At 36.8% G+C, this 17,313-nt stretch overlaps 1 protein-coding gene across 3 annotated transcripts in view; it reads right to left on the bottom strand.

Annotated features, from left to right (window-relative positions):
- The window catches only part of TENT2 (terminal nucleotidyltransferase 2), a 44,761-nt gene that overhangs the window by 12,510 nt on the left and 14,938 nt on the right, over window positions 1-17,313 (bottom strand). For 2 of the 3 annotated variants that reach the window (XM_054651663.2, XM_054651662.2), the window contains exons 10-12: window positions 14,934-15,062; window positions 12,750-12,793; window positions 6,811-6,947 (exon numbers count right to left, since the gene is read on the bottom strand). In XM_054651663.2, the coding sequence (XP_054507638.1) occupies window positions 6,811-6,947; window positions 12,750-12,793; window positions 14,934-15,062 (310 nt within the window). Of the gene's footprint in view, window positions 1-2,079; window positions 5,734-6,810; window positions 6,948-12,749; window positions 12,794-14,933; window positions 15,063-17,313 lie in introns of those variants that run through there. The other variant, XM_054651666.2, reaches the window with a different exon arrangement.

Below are 17,313 nucleotides of genomic sequence, written 5' to 3'. Positions count from 1 at the left end.
AGGCCCAGAGAGTGGTGGTGAGTGGAGTTACATCCAGCTGGTGTTCAGTCACCAGTGCTGTTCCCCAGGGCTCAGTACTGGGGCCAGTCCTGTTTAATACCTTCACCAATGATCTCATGGAGGGCACCCTCAATCAGTTTGCAGGTGACACCAAGCTGGGTGGGAGTGCTGATCTGCTGAAGGGCAGGAAGGCTCTGCAGAGGGATCTGGGCAGGCTGGATCATGGCTGAGGCCAATGGTGTGAGGTTCAACAAGGCCCAGTGCTGGGTCCTGTCCTTGGGTCACACCAACCCCAGGCAGCTCCACAGGCTGGGGCAGAGTGGCTGGAAAGGACCTGGGGGTGCTGGTGACAGCAGCTGAACATGAGCCAGGCTGTGCCCAGGTGGCCAAGAAGGCCAATGGCATCCTGGCCTGGATCAGCAATGCTGTGGCCAGCAGGGCCAGGGCAGGGATTGGCCCCCTGTACTGGGCACTGGTGAGGCCACACCTTGAATGCTGTGTTCAGTTTTTTGCCCTTTATTGCAAGAAACACACTGAGGTCCTGATGTTTGTTGAAAGAAGAGCGGGGAAAGAGTCTAGAAAACATGTCCTATGACGAGCAGATGGAAACGGCGTTTTTTATTCTTGAGAAATGGAAGCTCAAGGAGGAATTCAACTCTCTCTACAAGAGAGAACTACAAGAACTACAAGAATGTTGTAGCCACGTAGGGGTCAATCTCTTCTGCCATGTGTCAAGGAAAAGAAGAAATGGCCTCAAATTGTACTAGTTGAGGTTGAGATTAGGTATTAGAAAACGATTTTTCACTGCAAGAGTAAACTGGCATTGGAATAAGTTGCCTAGGGAAATGATGGAATCACCATCTCTTGAAATGCCCAAGAGATGTCTGGATGTGGTACTTGGGAATATGTTGTAGGGGTGATTACAGTGGTGCTGCATTGGAAGTTGGATTAGATGGTCTAAAAGGTCTCTTCTAATCTTGATGATTTTGCAAACCCAGGAGCCACCACATCAGTGAACAGTTGGATCACCAATACATCACCATATGTCCTGACTAAATGGGTAGAAATAGCTGGGCAGTATGCTTCCAGTTGTACTAGTCTTATCTGTCTTAACTGACAGAGGAGCTAGGCTGGGTATGTCAACCACCAGCAGTAAATCTGTAGATATCAACTGTAAATTAAAATAGTCATCCGTTCATTCATCAGTTAAATCTGAAAGAATTCTGTCCTCCCTAGACCACAGATCTGCTGTTGTAACTCCATTAAGTCAACAATGTCAAGTCAGCTAAAAATACTGACTGTAATTTTACAAGTTATCTTGAATACAACTCAAAATTAAAGCCTCCTATAGAGCTCAGTTGTTTCAATAACTGTAATTTCACAGAACACAAATATTTAACACTATGAATAGGGCCTATTTTTAAAAAAGGCAGGACACAGCACGTGAAGAGATCTAGGATACCTCAGTGTGTATATTCAGCATTCTCTTAATATATCCTTTAGAAAATTAGTAATGATGATGATCTTTTCTAGAATTCAATGTACACTAAAGCCTCCATTCTAACCCATAATCCTTCCTCTCCTTAATTCCCACAGTAGACTACTTTTGTGATAAATAGGGAGCATCAAATACTTTCCTATCATGTCTTTTAAGAATCAACCATCAATATAGGCTTAATTCAGATGAATTGCTCAAAAACCCCAAGTGCACACACACAAAAAGACAAAAGACAAACCCCCTGTGCTTAGAGCATCAAACAAGCTTAAACCGCTGCTCAAGAACACATGTTGCGAGCAGAAGCTTACAGTTTGCTTTTTTTAAAGCCTTACTTAAAAATGAGAGATCCAGGCCAGTGGAGGAAGAGAGAAAGAGAGAGAGAAAGAGAGAGAGAAAGAGAGAGAAAGTCATGCAAAGAAGTATTTGATGTGTATTTGGTTTAACAAGGCAGGACTGTTTCACTTGAAACAGCAATTCTTCTCTTGAATTATTTTCTTCCTAGGCTATACTTGATCCCTCAGCAAAAATATAAATGCATTTATAATACACTGGTTAAGCAAAAAGCAACAAAAAATTGGCACTTCTTGCTGTTTAAAAAGCCTTTTATTTAAATTTGAAACTTAAAAGCCTTTTATTTAAAATTGAAATTTAAATTTGAAAACAACTCTTTTATCTGACAGTCATACAGAACTGTCTTGGTACCAAGATCATACTGAATTAGAAATTAATTATGAATAGCAAATTATTTGTGTGTCAATTTTAGCCACTTTGGCTTGCATATAATAACTTCATTGTTGCCAACATAAAGCAGATACTCTCCCTGCACACATTTTCTATCTGTGAATTAACACTGCCATTTAAACAGCTACTTCAATTATCAATTATTTCTGTATTCACTGAATGCATTAGATATGTCATCTTCATGGCAAAGGCAAGTATTTGAAAGGAGGAGACTAGTAGGCATTTTCAGGTGTTTGTATGACTACAGTGCAAACAGGAAAAAAAACTTTTCTTTTCCAGAGCATTCTTAAAATCAAAGCCACTTGTATACACACAGTATGATGGGTACAAGTTACAAATATATTTAATTCAACATAGTATTAAAAATGATCCCTTTATTACCTAACTCATTCTATTGTGAAAAGAGCTGCAAGCAACTTCTTGCTGAAATTTTATATCTGGTCATTAAAATGTAAGCAAGCTTTTACCATGTGCACCATAAACAAATCAGTGAATGATCTTAAACAACTGCTACTTAACCTGCCATGGTAAATTTAAGGGAAGTAATCACAAAGAATAAATTCAGGTGAGCAATGCCTTGCTTCAAGGTCTCACTTTGTAAGGAGACAGCCAAGTGAAAACCTGCTGCCTTCACTCACAGCTGCAGAATTGAAATCAGACACCTCCTTCAGAGGGGCTGGTAAACACGTTTCCAAATACTTGCTTTGGGGAACATCTACACTTTTTTCTTGATTACATTCACTACTTAATCAGTGGACAATTTTAAATAGGTAAAGTTAAAATGAAGTCACTACCATAGCCAGCTGTATCATAAGAAGCATTACAGACTTGAACTCTAATGGCAAGATAAATATACAACCATAAAGGCAAAACGGGCTTTACCACATAGGGTGCGCTATTCCAATACATGCTGCAATTTCCAAACCACATTTCTTTGGGGACAGGGATAAAGAGGTACAAAAATTACTTCTTATGGACACACTGAAAACCCTAGAGTAAGACTGTGGAAAAACAATTTTCTGAAACACCTTATAGTCTAAATACACTAAACAGTTTAAAAGCGTAAGGGAAAATAAATACAGCACAAGGACTTATGCATGACTGCACAGGATGCAAAGCTCCTATTTCTTCCTTTGCTATACTCTTTAAGCCCATCTTGTCCTACATCAAGTAAAAAAAAATCACTGATTTTAATTGAAATACCTAATGGCCTTTGCTAGAGTGCGGGAGAAATTTAAAACAATATATCTCCATCTTCTCTTAACTTCCTGATGATTACATGTAAAATAGATCAGTAGTTAAAACATTCTAGACGGGTGGCTTCAATGATTTATTCCGTTCAAAATTATGATCTTTACACATGATCTGATCATTCTTGATTGCATGCTGTTCATTCAGAAAAACAGTTCCTGTGTATCAAATCTGGTAGTGCATCCTACTCCACAGATAGGAGCTTACATAAATTGAAGTCACAATCTCTGAAGCAATCTTTTCATCAAACACATGACAGTCCAACAGGGAAAGTTCAGTGGCCCAGTACAGATCATAAAAATATAGCCTCATTTAACAGTCACACTGTCTGAAATACAATCTTGGAATTTTGGTGCATAAAGACACTAGTAAATGTTTCACAGGGAAAACAAACAGTGAAAAAACTACTTATTACAGCAAAGAAAAGGAACACTCACACTCTAACTCTAGTTCTTCCATGAAAGACAGAACTATGAGAGCCCTGTGTTGGCTGTATTTGCAAGTTGAACAGAACCAGCAGTGCCCTGGCAGCCAGGAGGGCCACTCATGTCCTGAGGGCATCAGGGACAGCATCACCAGCTGGGCAAGGAAGGGATTGTCCTGCTCTGCTCTGCACTGGGGTGGCCTCACCTCCCTCACCTCGAGTGCTAGGAACAGTTCTGGGTGTCATAGTATAGGAAAGACATAAAGCTATTGGAGAGTGTTCAAAGCATGACCACAAGGATCATGAAGGGCCTTGAGGAGAAGCTGTACGAGGAGTGGCTATGGTCACTTGGTCTGTTCTGCCTGGAGAAAAGGAGACAGAGGAGACCTCATTGCGGTCTGCAACTTCCTCATGAGGGGAAGAGGAGGAGCAGACCCCGATCTCTTCACTCTCATGACAGGACTTAAGGCAACAGCATGAAACTGAGTCAGGGGAGGTTTAATTTGGATATTAGGAAAGCACTTTTCACCCAGAGGGTGGCTGGGCACTGGAACAGGCTCCCCAGGGAAGCGGTCACAGCACCAGCCTGGCAGAGTTCAAGAAGTGTTTGGACAATGCTCTCAGGCACAGGGTCTTAGGGAATGAATCTTAGTTAGGGATGATCACATGCAGGGCCAGGAGCTGGATTTCAATTATCCTGATGAGTCCCTTCCAATTGAGTATATTCTATTACTCTGTGATTCTATGTATTTCATTCTTACCCTCATTCTCATTTGTACTGTTGCTCCCATCAGCAACTTCAAAGGAAAGATGAAAGGTCCTGTGGCTAGCATGAGACTACTTTTACTTTCACTGGCTGGCTATCACACACACAAAACTTTTTAAGCACCATGTTCATGTTCCTCCCTATGGTGCACTTATTTGTCTTCTCCAGTCAATGAAAGTAACATGGAATTTTACTATCAATCCTATTCCTTTCAGAGGATTTATAGTTGAAAGGGATACACAGATAAACTGTACACTTGACTAAATTTTATTTCCATTGCAGAAAGAGTTAAAAATAATAAAGGCTGCTGCATTAAGTGCATAATTTCCTCAAATGATTTCTCAGCTATGTAGCAGCATTTTCAACACAGGAATTCTAATGGCTGTTTTTACTGGTATTTTTTTTCTTTTTTTTTTAACAGAATATCACAAGTGAAATGATTAAATACTTAACAGATACTGAACACCAAAAGAACACATCAGGTATTCTTTTTATTCAGCTGCTTTTTGAAACAGTTTCTTCTCTTGACATCAGCAACTATCCTATCTTCACTATCTACTTTTTCAAGCTTTCTCTTATGCAGAAGCTCCTCTGTGTGTCTATGAATAAATCTAAGCAGTATTTTTTCCTGATTTATAATCATCAGAAAAATAGTATTTAGGGATTGCAATCAGCTCAAACACTGATACTGCAGACTTTTTGGTCTGCATATGTCTTAGCATATCCTTTCTAATAGCAGACAAAAATGAAGTCATTCTGGACCAGCCACCAACTTAGGCAGAAATCTGGTCTTGACTATGTTAACAAGCACCCCAACCCAAAAAAGTCAAACTAGGTATTTTTCCTGTAATTAGACCAGATCATCTCTGGTACTTTGCATAGGCAAACCAGAAAATTCCTTAACGGATATTTACTTTCATATATAAGAAGATTAACAGCTTGTACAGTCAAGTAGTAAAAGATTCATGTAGTATCCCACACAAATTAAGAATCTAAGGTTATCCCCCAACACTGTCTTCTCATTTGCTTCTTTAGTAAACATCACCTTGTCAGCTGAAAAGACAAGTAGTCAGGAGAAACATTTCAGACAAAAGACCATTCTCTTATCTGCAGAGATTATTGAAAGAAAATTTCTTACATGAAAATCTTTCAGTCAGGCTTAAGCATGCACAAAACGCAGTTGGTTCATGCATTACTACAGGCCATAGGGATTTAGCTTACATATTTTACATGTGATGCACACCCCAGAAATGCTTTAATGATTTTATAGTCTTTCACTTCTTATATTAAAGTAAATTATGAACACTTCCAAAATTATGCATATCCAATTGGCTGTTTTGTTCTCCTTCCAAGAAATGGAGATGATGCACATACGCAGGACAGCAATATGCATGAAACAACTGCCTCAGATGTTATTTAGAAGATCTTCAAGCTGATTGAGATACAACCATTTGATAATTTATAAGAACAAGCATTTTTTCTAAGAAATTCAGAAGTACATGAGTAACAATTTGGCAAAACAGTTGTAATTTAAGGCTTTTTCAGATGTCCTCACAACTTAAGCTTCTCCTTTTATATAAGGAAGTCCAGATGCCAAAACTGAACTCAGATTCTAGTAAACCAATAATGTGAGTGAAACAACTATACATGAGAGAATTCTTCACTAGGTGAAGCCTGTACAGATTTATATTCTGATCAAAGTAAGGAGCCACCTGGCCAGTTACCTCCATTGACTCAAGTATGACAAAAGACAAGCACAGCCCTCAAGGTCCAAATAATTCATATCACAGTTGATGCCGTAAATGACAACTAAGAACAGATCTCACATATGAATAAGCAGTTATAGAATAGTGTAACAGTATAACAAACACCAGCAATTTTAAAAGGACAAAGCTCTCTAACTTTTGGGAACTATTTTACAAGAAAGAATAGCTAAGTAGAAGATATCAGACAATTTACTGGCATTCCTACTGTCATTTAGCCTTTCCACTCATAGCCTTCCTCTCTCTCAGTCACCCCTCCTGCACTGCTGCTTTTCTTTCTTTCAAGGGTTATAAAGTGTTGCTATATTGAATAGAAGGAATCAAAGTTTCATATCTTCTAAACCACTAAAATGATCTTATTACTTACTCAAATTCTGTGGCATAATATTTGAAGAAGCCTATTAGCAAATCTCCAAGGCTTGATCCATTTTTTGAGACGTAAGGAGGAATGGTACGTGGTGCTTGATGAACAAAATGCAACTGCATAGTAGGATCAAAACATTCCTGTCAAAATAAAATCAGAGTGTGTATATATACATATATATATATATATATATATACACAGAGATAGCCTTAACCCAGATACATGTATTTTCCACAATAAGAAAGCTGCCTATTATTTGCTTATTTTAAGTTCAAGGACAAGCCAAGGACTATTTCTCTTCTGCCTCACTGAATACTAGTTACTCCCTCTGAACTCAGGTAGAATTATCTTGCACAGGAGCATACAAGATAAAGAATTTTAACATGGGAGAATCTTTGAACTAGACTTGCATTTAAAACTACAAGAGCAAAAGCTGAGCCTGCACTGAGCTGACTGCAGTTCAGCTGAGAAATACATAGATGAAGTTAATGCACCTACTGTCAATTTCCCACAGCTTAACTGAAGTACAGAAATAATCCAGAGGAAGGCCTATCATTGCTACCAAGCACCAAGTTAAAAACTGCATACGAATGAACCTACATCCACCCACAAAATAAGCATAAAGACTGCAGGTATGACTTCCTCTAGCCAAGAATTAAAAAAAACAAACACAAAAAAACTCCAAAAAACCCCCAAAACCCCAACAACCAACAAAAAAACCCCAACCACCAATGAAGTTATATAAAACACACAAATACACAGAATGCTGCATTTCAGCTGAAGCATGCTTTTCTGTAGGGGAAGAGGGTTAGTATGATGGGGTAAGAAAAAATCAGGTTTGCTATGAAAAGAAGGCACCATTGCCAGCTTAAAAAGGAATACATACAAGACTAAATACACATGGTTTTAGAACTGCCCTGCTGTCTCAGTGTCCATTGCATCCTTTAGGTTCTTGTGATAGACTGGGGTACATAGAAGTAAACATATCTCCTCTTGCTACAGGAACAATTTTTATAACTTGCTGATACCTGGTTTTAACACCCTTTTACAGCAGTGTTGTGTGTTTTACTGAAAATGAACTCAAGGTACACAGATGCAAATATTACAATCAGATAAAGACACACATTTATTTAAATTTAGGAACCTGTTCACTCATTACTGTATCTTCTTTCCCCTCCCCACCCATTCATTTTTTTATTTTTAAGAGTAGTATCAGGCGTGATTCAAATTTTATAGTACTAGAATAGCACTAGAAGCACTACATAGTGTAGTATTATTTCCATGTCCACAGCTGGCACTACTTCCTCTGAGAAAAGTACTGTTAAGTGACAAAACCAGTAGGACTGGAAAGCCTGAGACTCCCATTTTCTTTCTGTCAGCTCCAGCAAAACTTCCTGGAACCTTGTGCCACACCTTTTGGGGGGAAAAAAGCCACTCTTCTAGAGATACAAAAATTTCAATGGTTGATCTCATAAGATAAAATGTTATATGTAAAACATTATTTTAGTTCACAAAGCTCAGAATTTAACAGTTTATAGTTCATCAGAAGACACCAAAACAATGGAAACACAGACATAAAAAGCAGATATGCAGTATACAAAGATCTAGAAAGGAACAGTTGTTCCAATGCCATATAATAAACACAGTTTTAACCTGAAAGTTAATCAGGAAGATACTACAGTGAAAGTCATTCCTTGTCCATCCCCACAGAAAACTCAGGAAGAGTCAGAAAAATTGAATTTAGAATTAACAGTACACCAGCTGATGAAGAAACATACAAGGGAGAAGGGGAAAGGAAGAAGAAAATCGGCCACTGACCTAAGAAAATACAAAACAGAAGTGCAACAAAATTACAACAGATGTCTACTATGACTTGTAAGTGTTTGGAGGTAGTAGAAAAGGAAGACAAGATTCATTTTTTTAAACTTTGAATATTTAATTGTCTGAGAACCTCTCAATTGCAAGAGAATTCTGCCATCACAGTGAGGTTGATAGCCTCGACAGCTAAAAAGTTAGGCTTTATTTTATTATTTTTTTCCTAAAAATAAGCTATTTTTTTACTCGTAGACAATAAGATATCAGACAAATCAAAGATTTTCTCACTCAGAAAGGCTTTTGCTTTCAAGCAAATACACACATATTATTCTAGACACGTACATTAGTACAAACACAGGCTACAGGCTATAGCAGCTAACTATTAAAACCCTCAACGACCTAGTTTAAGAGATGCATATAAGTAATTCTCATTTCCACTTGATTTAGTGGGTATGTCACTATAAAAATTGCTCTTAAAAAGACAACTGAGTATTGCAAACTAGAAGGCATAACTGATAGGACTTTTCTGGAAGAAAATAAGACTTATTAAGGGAAACAAAAGCAATGTATTAATCACATGTTTGTGATACTGTTAGTAGGTTTATTTTTTGTGCACTGTGGGTTGCTGATTACCCCACTGAGAAGGCAAAACCAAGTGTTTCACCTTTCTGAAATACAGAAAATTTGTTATTTAAGTTGCTATTACCATATTAGAAAGTTCTACATGTAAAACCAAATTAATTGCTACTTAAAATTGGCAAGATTTAGTGACAGCTTCTGTCAAGATATACCATAATTCAGTAATTCAATTACCAACAATATAATATAAGGTCATTTCTTAACAAAGGAATCACTCTGTGTCCAGTAAACAAGAGGTCAGACCAGCTAAGGGACACCAAGACATTTTTTTTTGCTTTGCCACAGACAACCCATGATAATCCCCTAGCTTCAACTCATCTCCGTCCACCTGCTGTAAAACAAGGATAACAGTATTTTCCTTCCCACTAGAGGGACTCAGGGAATAACTAGACAAACAAAACAAGGTACGGCTTACAGATTCTGCACATAGGTGACGTTGCTAAAAAAATGTAATTACAAAGCACCTTTGGAAGTACATTTTCTTTCCTTAACTTGCTCTAGAAGGCAAAAAATTCAGCTTCTATTAAAAACTAGTCCCTATTTTGCTTACTGTCTCTTTGCCTCAAGTTGTCTTAAGAGAGAGAAATTAGATTCAGGATCTGATTGAGCAACAAATATAAATGAGCTCTCCATTATTTTAAGATACCACAGAAGAGAGACCTGAAAGTTTTTTGCCTTTTTTGCTGGATCTCTAATTTTTACTTTGATTGGCTGATTTCTCAAGAAATACCAGTATTCAGCAACATGCTTCATGTTCAAGCTACATAATGCTTTTAAGTATACTAATTCCACCTTACACACTGGAAAGAAACAAAAGTGTACATCAAAATAAGATTTATATTTGAGTATTTTGATGTATAGTGAGTTTAACTCTGAATGTACAAGATTCCTTGTTCAAAAAAATTAAGTAGTTACATCAGCATAATGTCTTAACACAATTAAAATATTCTTTTCCCCAGTCCTATAAACGAGTACTTAACTCATATTTAAATATTTTAAAAGTGCAACTCAGTGTGAAGCAAACTGCGTCTTTCCAAGGGCTGACTCTCATGTTAAGGACCATTCCACCTTCTGCCCCACCCTTTGCAAGACATGACATGAAGCTGAGGCAGCAGAAACAAAAATGTGCTCATGCTAGAGTCCTTGAAGTTCACCATCCAGAGCATTCATGGAAACCCAATTTCATCTTGACTTCAGTTAAAACATCAGACTTCTTGAAACAGTGGTGAGTCAGGCACAAGTTTCCTTGTGAGTGCCAGTGAAAGCCATGTTCACCAGCCACAACGGTTTAATCCACCACAGGTTCTCTAGAGATTATTCATGAAGTACTGACATGGAAGCACATACTATATAGACTTCAAAACTGATGAATGCACTTGGTCGGCTACTGTCATCTACCTTACCTGGCTAGGGGGCATGGGAAGCCCCAGAATACAACCCTGCATTTGATGTGGTCTGATACTCCCTTTAAACTAGTAGCTGCTAAAACACATCAGCTCGGTGCCAGCTGGAAACTACCAAATTCTATGACAATAGAATGCAAAAGTGGGCAAATCTGGTGGCTTTCCATGACTTCTCACCCTTCACATTTGTAGCAGGGATTCACTGAGGCACAGAATCTGTCTTTTGTTTCCTCCTCTATGTAAGCATGTCTCTCCTATATGGTACCAACAATTTAAGATAAGCAGTTTCCTCCATATCATGGAAGTATTTTCAGGCTGCAGATTTGATTTTGAAAAACTGTGTGTAGATGTACATAGGGAAGATGCAGTATGTTTGTATAGTTTTTGTATAGAGACACAACTCTGACCAGCTACAATCATAAGAAAAATATATGGTTTCTTTTGATAATGAAATTTGCCCGTGCTTTTTAATTATTACTGCAAGCCACGAGAACCAAAATTGTTTTGCTGTATTTTTCACTTTAAATTCCTCTGAAATATCAGTATTCAGAAATTTCAAGTTTCATAATTTTTAAACATTTAATTATATTCCTAATGGAGACAGTAGATCAAAAACATACTTGCAATTTGGTTTGCAGTAAGCAAGCATAAAATATTCTTCTAATCTTGTTAGCAATTCTAGAATATTTCATCAATTCTCCAAATATAAGAAAGAACAACACCAAGGATAATCTACATCAAAACAGGGCAAAAATGCAGTTCTTACAGCAGTGCTCACCTGCAAGTCATTTACCATTTTCACACAACACAAGATAAAACTTTGCATTTACATTAATTAGATTTTTTAGCTTAAGTAGTATATACATTTGCTTTAATGACTGAAGGCATTAATATTTCTACAGTATTCTGAAGGTCTCCACAAAGTTCGAACACAACAAATATAAATATCTGCATTATAAATACAGAAGAGTCAAAAGTTGTCAGTTGTAAACACTTTTCTCTAAATAACATGCTACACAAAACTTAGAACACTACAGCACATAAACTTTAAGGAAATGTAACTAGCAAATCTAGCAATTCAAAAAGCTATCAGATAAAGCTAAGGATACAAGAAATGAAAGATAGTTTCAAAAACTCTTCAGCACTCCCAATGAAGAAACTAGAAGGTATAGAGTACCATAAAAAAACGACAGGAAAAGATAAAGACCATAAAAATATAGCACAGGATCCCTTAAGCAGATTTACAACACATAAATAAAACTGCAGTGAATTATTGCTCAATGCTTTCTTTTGCATCTCAATTATCTCAATTACCCAAAATGGCTGACACCACAGTATTTTCTCTCTGATGTTCAGAACCACTAAATATTCCCATTTGAGCATTTTTTGTTAATAAATTACAGCATAGAATTATTCAGCAATAGCACTTCTGTGCACAGGTAAATATTGAGGAGGGCAGTTTTTACTTCTAGATAATTTTTCTTAGATTAAATCTCACTATTACACTCCTAACTCTGGAGGGACCAAAGCATACTGATTCATTGACCTCTCCAGAAATGAACAGATTATAATCTGACTACAATAGCAAAGTTCCAAAAAAGTGCTTTCTTTTTGGACTGAAGTCAAATGTTGTGATGTCTCAAGTTTCCTTAGTAAACCATGTATCGTTCACTTTCTGCACATGAAAATACCAGGCAACTCAAGAGCTGTAGGAAGGTAAGGAATTCTGAAGCAACAGAGCTGAATGAAAAAGCACTACTTAACACATGAAGATACAGGAACCAGAAAGTTATAGCTGACACAGGAATATTTCTAGGTCAGCATAAAGAGAATTAGGTCAGCGGTTTTCATTAGCACTTTCTTCTAACTGTGTGTCAGATCTTCCCATACATAACAATTTTCATTAAAGAAATTACCAAAAGCAGCAAATAATCTTTTTCACACCTAGGTCTGGCATATCAATGACCTGATCTACTGGAACTGTTAATTCAACTTAATCCAGTTAGAGATAGTTAAGAATTCATATATTTAGATAAGCAGGGTCACACACATATATGATGTAGTAAATCCATAAGAAACACTTACTGGGTAATTTTTTTGGAGGGATGGAAGGATGGGTTCAGGTAAGGCTATAAAAAAAAGGTGAAAGTTGCTGTGATTCAGGTAATTCACATGGAAGCAATATCATATCAAATACACCAAAGAGTTGCATTGAAATTCTATCTTAAAAACATTTATCAATAACTTCACTTTCATGCATTTTGTAAAATAAGTTATTTGGGAAACATTTATATTACTGTATTTAGTACTGTACAGTACAATAGGACTTTTATTCAGCTAATGGAAGGTCTTACCAAGATACTACTATATATAAAAGGCACGAAAAATTCTATAGCAGCTGGGTATAGCTTTATTCTGAAGTTCATATTCAGAATTCATAGCTATAGAAAAATCATCTAGACTCCCTAAATGAAAAATTAGAGCTTCACTCATCTTTTTTTCCTTACATCTAATACAATTCTATGAACGAGTCTACAGTTACTGCAGAAGAACGTGTTTTTCAGCTGCCAAGTATTACATAATGAGTCTCCAAATGTAACCTATTAAAAAATGCTCAACACACTTAGCAGGCATTGCTAGCAAAATTCCCACAAAATACACAAATACAGTTTAATAGTATTAGCTGGTCTGCTAAACGGCAGATATGTTATGAAGACCATGCAGTCATTAACAATACTAACAAACACAAAATTATCTAAATATTGGTCACTTTTATGAAAACCATGGATTGGGAGTGCATCTATTGAACTATATAAATTAGACACATTAAAAAAAATCACTGTGATTAGGTGGTCTTGTAGATGAATCAAAATCCCAAAGTAATTACAACCTACTCAAGCAGCTCTAGAACTGTCAGAGCACTCCTCAAACTAAGGCTTTAACATCATGTCTTCAGCATGGTTTAAGAAATTGGTCTACAATATTCACTATGGAAAATAAACTCAGTACACAGGTCTTGGACTTGGGACTTAGTTCACTCTTTTATAAGGTCTTACAGGTGAAGGGATGTCACAGAATCCCTTTTCCATAGGGTCTAAGAATCAGAACAGCAAAATTCTTAGAACGTGCTTGGAATATCTTCAAAGAGTAGAATATACTACCAGGACTGCTAAGAAAATTACCACAGCTGCTTCAATAACATTTTTGTTTGTGGGTGTTCATGTTTCTGCAACATCTTGTATACTTTCCAGTTCTCTACCACATAAATTAAAAGGCAACAAAATCTGAGCAAACAATCAAGGTGTTGTATATCTAGGTGTGTATGCTTTAGTAAGCTTTACTACGAGGATGGATGGGAGGGGAAAAATTAACACCACTAGCATTTGCCCTATGAGTTTCCTTTTCTTACTGTTCAAGTTAATTAGACATATTATGTGGAAGAAAGTTCATGTACAAGATACTGATGTATCTATAAAATAAACTCAAGCCACACTAAACTTGTGTCCAAAGACATCTACATTAGTATAAGAATATAATAAGTATATTATTATAAGTATAATAATAGGGAAATAAGTATAGAAAATAAATTTGCCTAACAAAGGCAGGAACACTAGTGCAAAAGAAAGGTATTCTTTTTTTCTCTCCACAATATCAACAAAAATACTATTAGAAATTCTAGGACACACTATTAGAAATTCTAGGCTATTTTCAGGAACATCACATGCATATAGCAGGAGAAAAAAGCTTAAAACCTGCATGAATAAAATATCAGAACCTAAAAATCTGATGCTTAGATGCATGTACAGGGTACAGGGCCACACCTCAGGGTCTTTTTTTCCATGCTTTTTTTCCCCCCACAGAAAAGGCTGAGGAAGCACAGGTAGAAGGCTCCTCTTTGGTTTCTGGTCTGCTGATCTTCCCAAGACAGCTGACTGATCACAGTTTTGCATGAAAAAAATGGCAGCTGCCAGAGATGACTACTTATGCATTTTTGTGACGTAGTACTTGAGTTTATTTTATAGCTACACAGTGTCCTCCAGGTACATTTTTTTTCCAAACTTCTTTAAAGGTGGTAACTCTTTAAAGGTGGTAACTCTGTCTCCAAAGAGCAGGTCCACTTGTTAAAGACAAATGCAACACTAAAGAAATGGAGTAAAATTCACTTTACTTTAAAGTATTTCTGTGTAGGAAATACTTGCTTCATTAAAGAGGAAAACTACACAAATATGAACTTAAAAGGGACAGTTTACACATGTAAAAAATACTTACTCTGTAAATAGTGCAAAACCATCAACACAAGACTATAGCTGCTTAAAGTACCACGACTGGCATCATTTATGTCATGGAAACTTGCCCACTTCTTAATAACAAGTACTAATGGACGAACTCGATTCTCAACTGCAAGTAAAATAAACACATCTCAAAAAAGTACATTTAACTAGATAGCAATTAATCAACATTTGCTCTTACTTGATCAACATGATAGTTTTCTATTCTAAGGTTACATTCTACAGGCATTTTATAGAATTTACTTACAGAATTCTCCAATTACTATCCATCCTATAAAAATCAAAATATAGTACTTGCATTTGCAAACAGCCTTTTGAGTAGTAAAATCCACAGACACACCACAAGAGGTATACTAGGAAATTTGCAAAGCGTCTTTCTACTTCTAAGGTCTCTCCAGTTCATTGTACCAATTTTCCCTGAAAAAACTTGCTGCCAGGAAAGACCCTATGTTATTTTTCAATTTAGGCTATAAAAACTTGGAAGGCAGGAAAAAGAATTATTGTGGCTGGAGGACACAGCTGATTCTAAAGTTTACATCAGGATACATGACAGCAGTAATCCCTGCATACCAACATAAATTATAAATTTGCCCTGTCTTCAATAGCTTTTTATGCAGATGACATGTTAGATACAATATGTCTTTAAATTTATATATATGCATTTCATGAGGAAAAACATAAATGCAGCCATAAGCCATGTATGATCTTTTGAATTTCTGCTGAATATAGATAACCTTCTAATTGAAGTATTGATCTACGTAGGTAAACACCACCCACCACAAACTCCTGGGACTCTGCAGAATAGTTTATTATTTGCAGGTATGCAGAAGCAGATCATCAAAAAAAGCTTATACATTCTGGAGTACTTTTTCTAACCTGACATCATCATACAAAGATTTTGTATTCTGCTTATCAGGACCCGAGGACAAAAGACATCCTACAACTGCATCAGCTGGGGCGCTCTCAGTTATTCTGTAGAACTATCAAGCATGATATTCTCACAAACATATTTTTCTTCAACATATTTAGAGTGGTTCAGCACATATGCCCATGGAACAGGTACTCTTCTCAGAATTTATGTCCTACTACATCTGGAACACCTTCTGGAAACAACCAAACTCATTATTGCTCACCAGTGGTTAAACTAAAAAATGTAACTTAGTACACCAATTATGAGATGCCAAAAAAGTACTGTACAGATACCACATGAAGATGCATTAATTGGAATAGAATTTTTCCATGAGAGAAAAATGCAAATAGGTTCCAGTTTCAAACATAGCTATTTTGTGTCACAGCAGAAAAGATCTTTTTTTAGTTGACCTCATTTTGAGATATTAAATTCTGTCTCCTGGTGCATGTAACTAGCATATAACAAAGTAAATGTGCAACATGGCAGTAAACTTTGTCTGATACTTCAATACAAGCTACCTCTCAAGAAAATGCTCAGTAATATTATTTGCACAAAGCTAAAAAGTCTAGCCTCCACTAACTGAAAAATATCTAGCAAAAACTGGTGATTAATCACAGACATGCCCCTTTCCACAAACTGCTGGTAACGTAACAGCACAGACTTTGCCTTCTAGCTCTGCCTAATCTACCTACATTTTCTGCGGACGTTTTGTGTTAGCTTGCCTTATCATCCTCAATTTTTCATGCACCAACACCAAAGAGTTAACTTCAAAACAGACAGAAGAGCATCCACAGAAATTTTTGAGTTTTAGCTTTTTTATCATGTTCACTAAGATGGTCCCTTGTTTGCTTGAGCATCTAATTTGTTCCAATGGAAAACAGACCAATACATCTTCCACATTAAAGGTAATTTGATAATTTTTTCCCCTATTCAGGTTGAAGGCCTTAAACTACACATGGACCGTCAACTACACATTTAAGTGAGCAGGATAATACATATAAGGCTATCCATCCTTGCTCATATGACTTATAAAAAGTATGGAGTTCTGTGTGCGCTATGTCACCTGAGTTTTCTGATCTAAGGAAGACAAGACAGACAAGGTATATGCTGTATGATATTTAGGAAGGTCCAGAACATTAAGAAGACAATGTTTTCAATCACAGGTCTCCCTTTGCTATTAACTCACTCCTTGACCTCAAGAAATATTATTTGCCTTCACCAGGAAACATGAAGTTAACTTTGCTGGCCTTATAAAGTGAGCACCACAGCAGAACAGAAGAGAAGGTGGGATACTAGGACTGTTTCTACTGCTCTTTTCACATCTGGACTTGTCTGCCCTGCAGTGATTTTCTGACAAAAAACAATGTGTGACAGAAGCTACAAACAAGTACATCAACATTAGACTTTGTGAAGTGACTGACTGCTCAATGATTACTTCCTAATATTTTTA

Source organism: Agelaius phoeniceus, chromosome Z (genome assembly GCF_051311805.1).
Source record: "Agelaius phoeniceus isolate bAgePho1 chromosome Z, bAgePho1.hap1, whole genome shotgun sequence".
Lineage (NCBI taxonomy): Eukaryota > Metazoa > Chordata > Aves > Passeriformes > Icteridae > Agelaius > Agelaius phoeniceus.
This window is presented reverse-complemented; position numbering and strand designations above follow the sequence as displayed.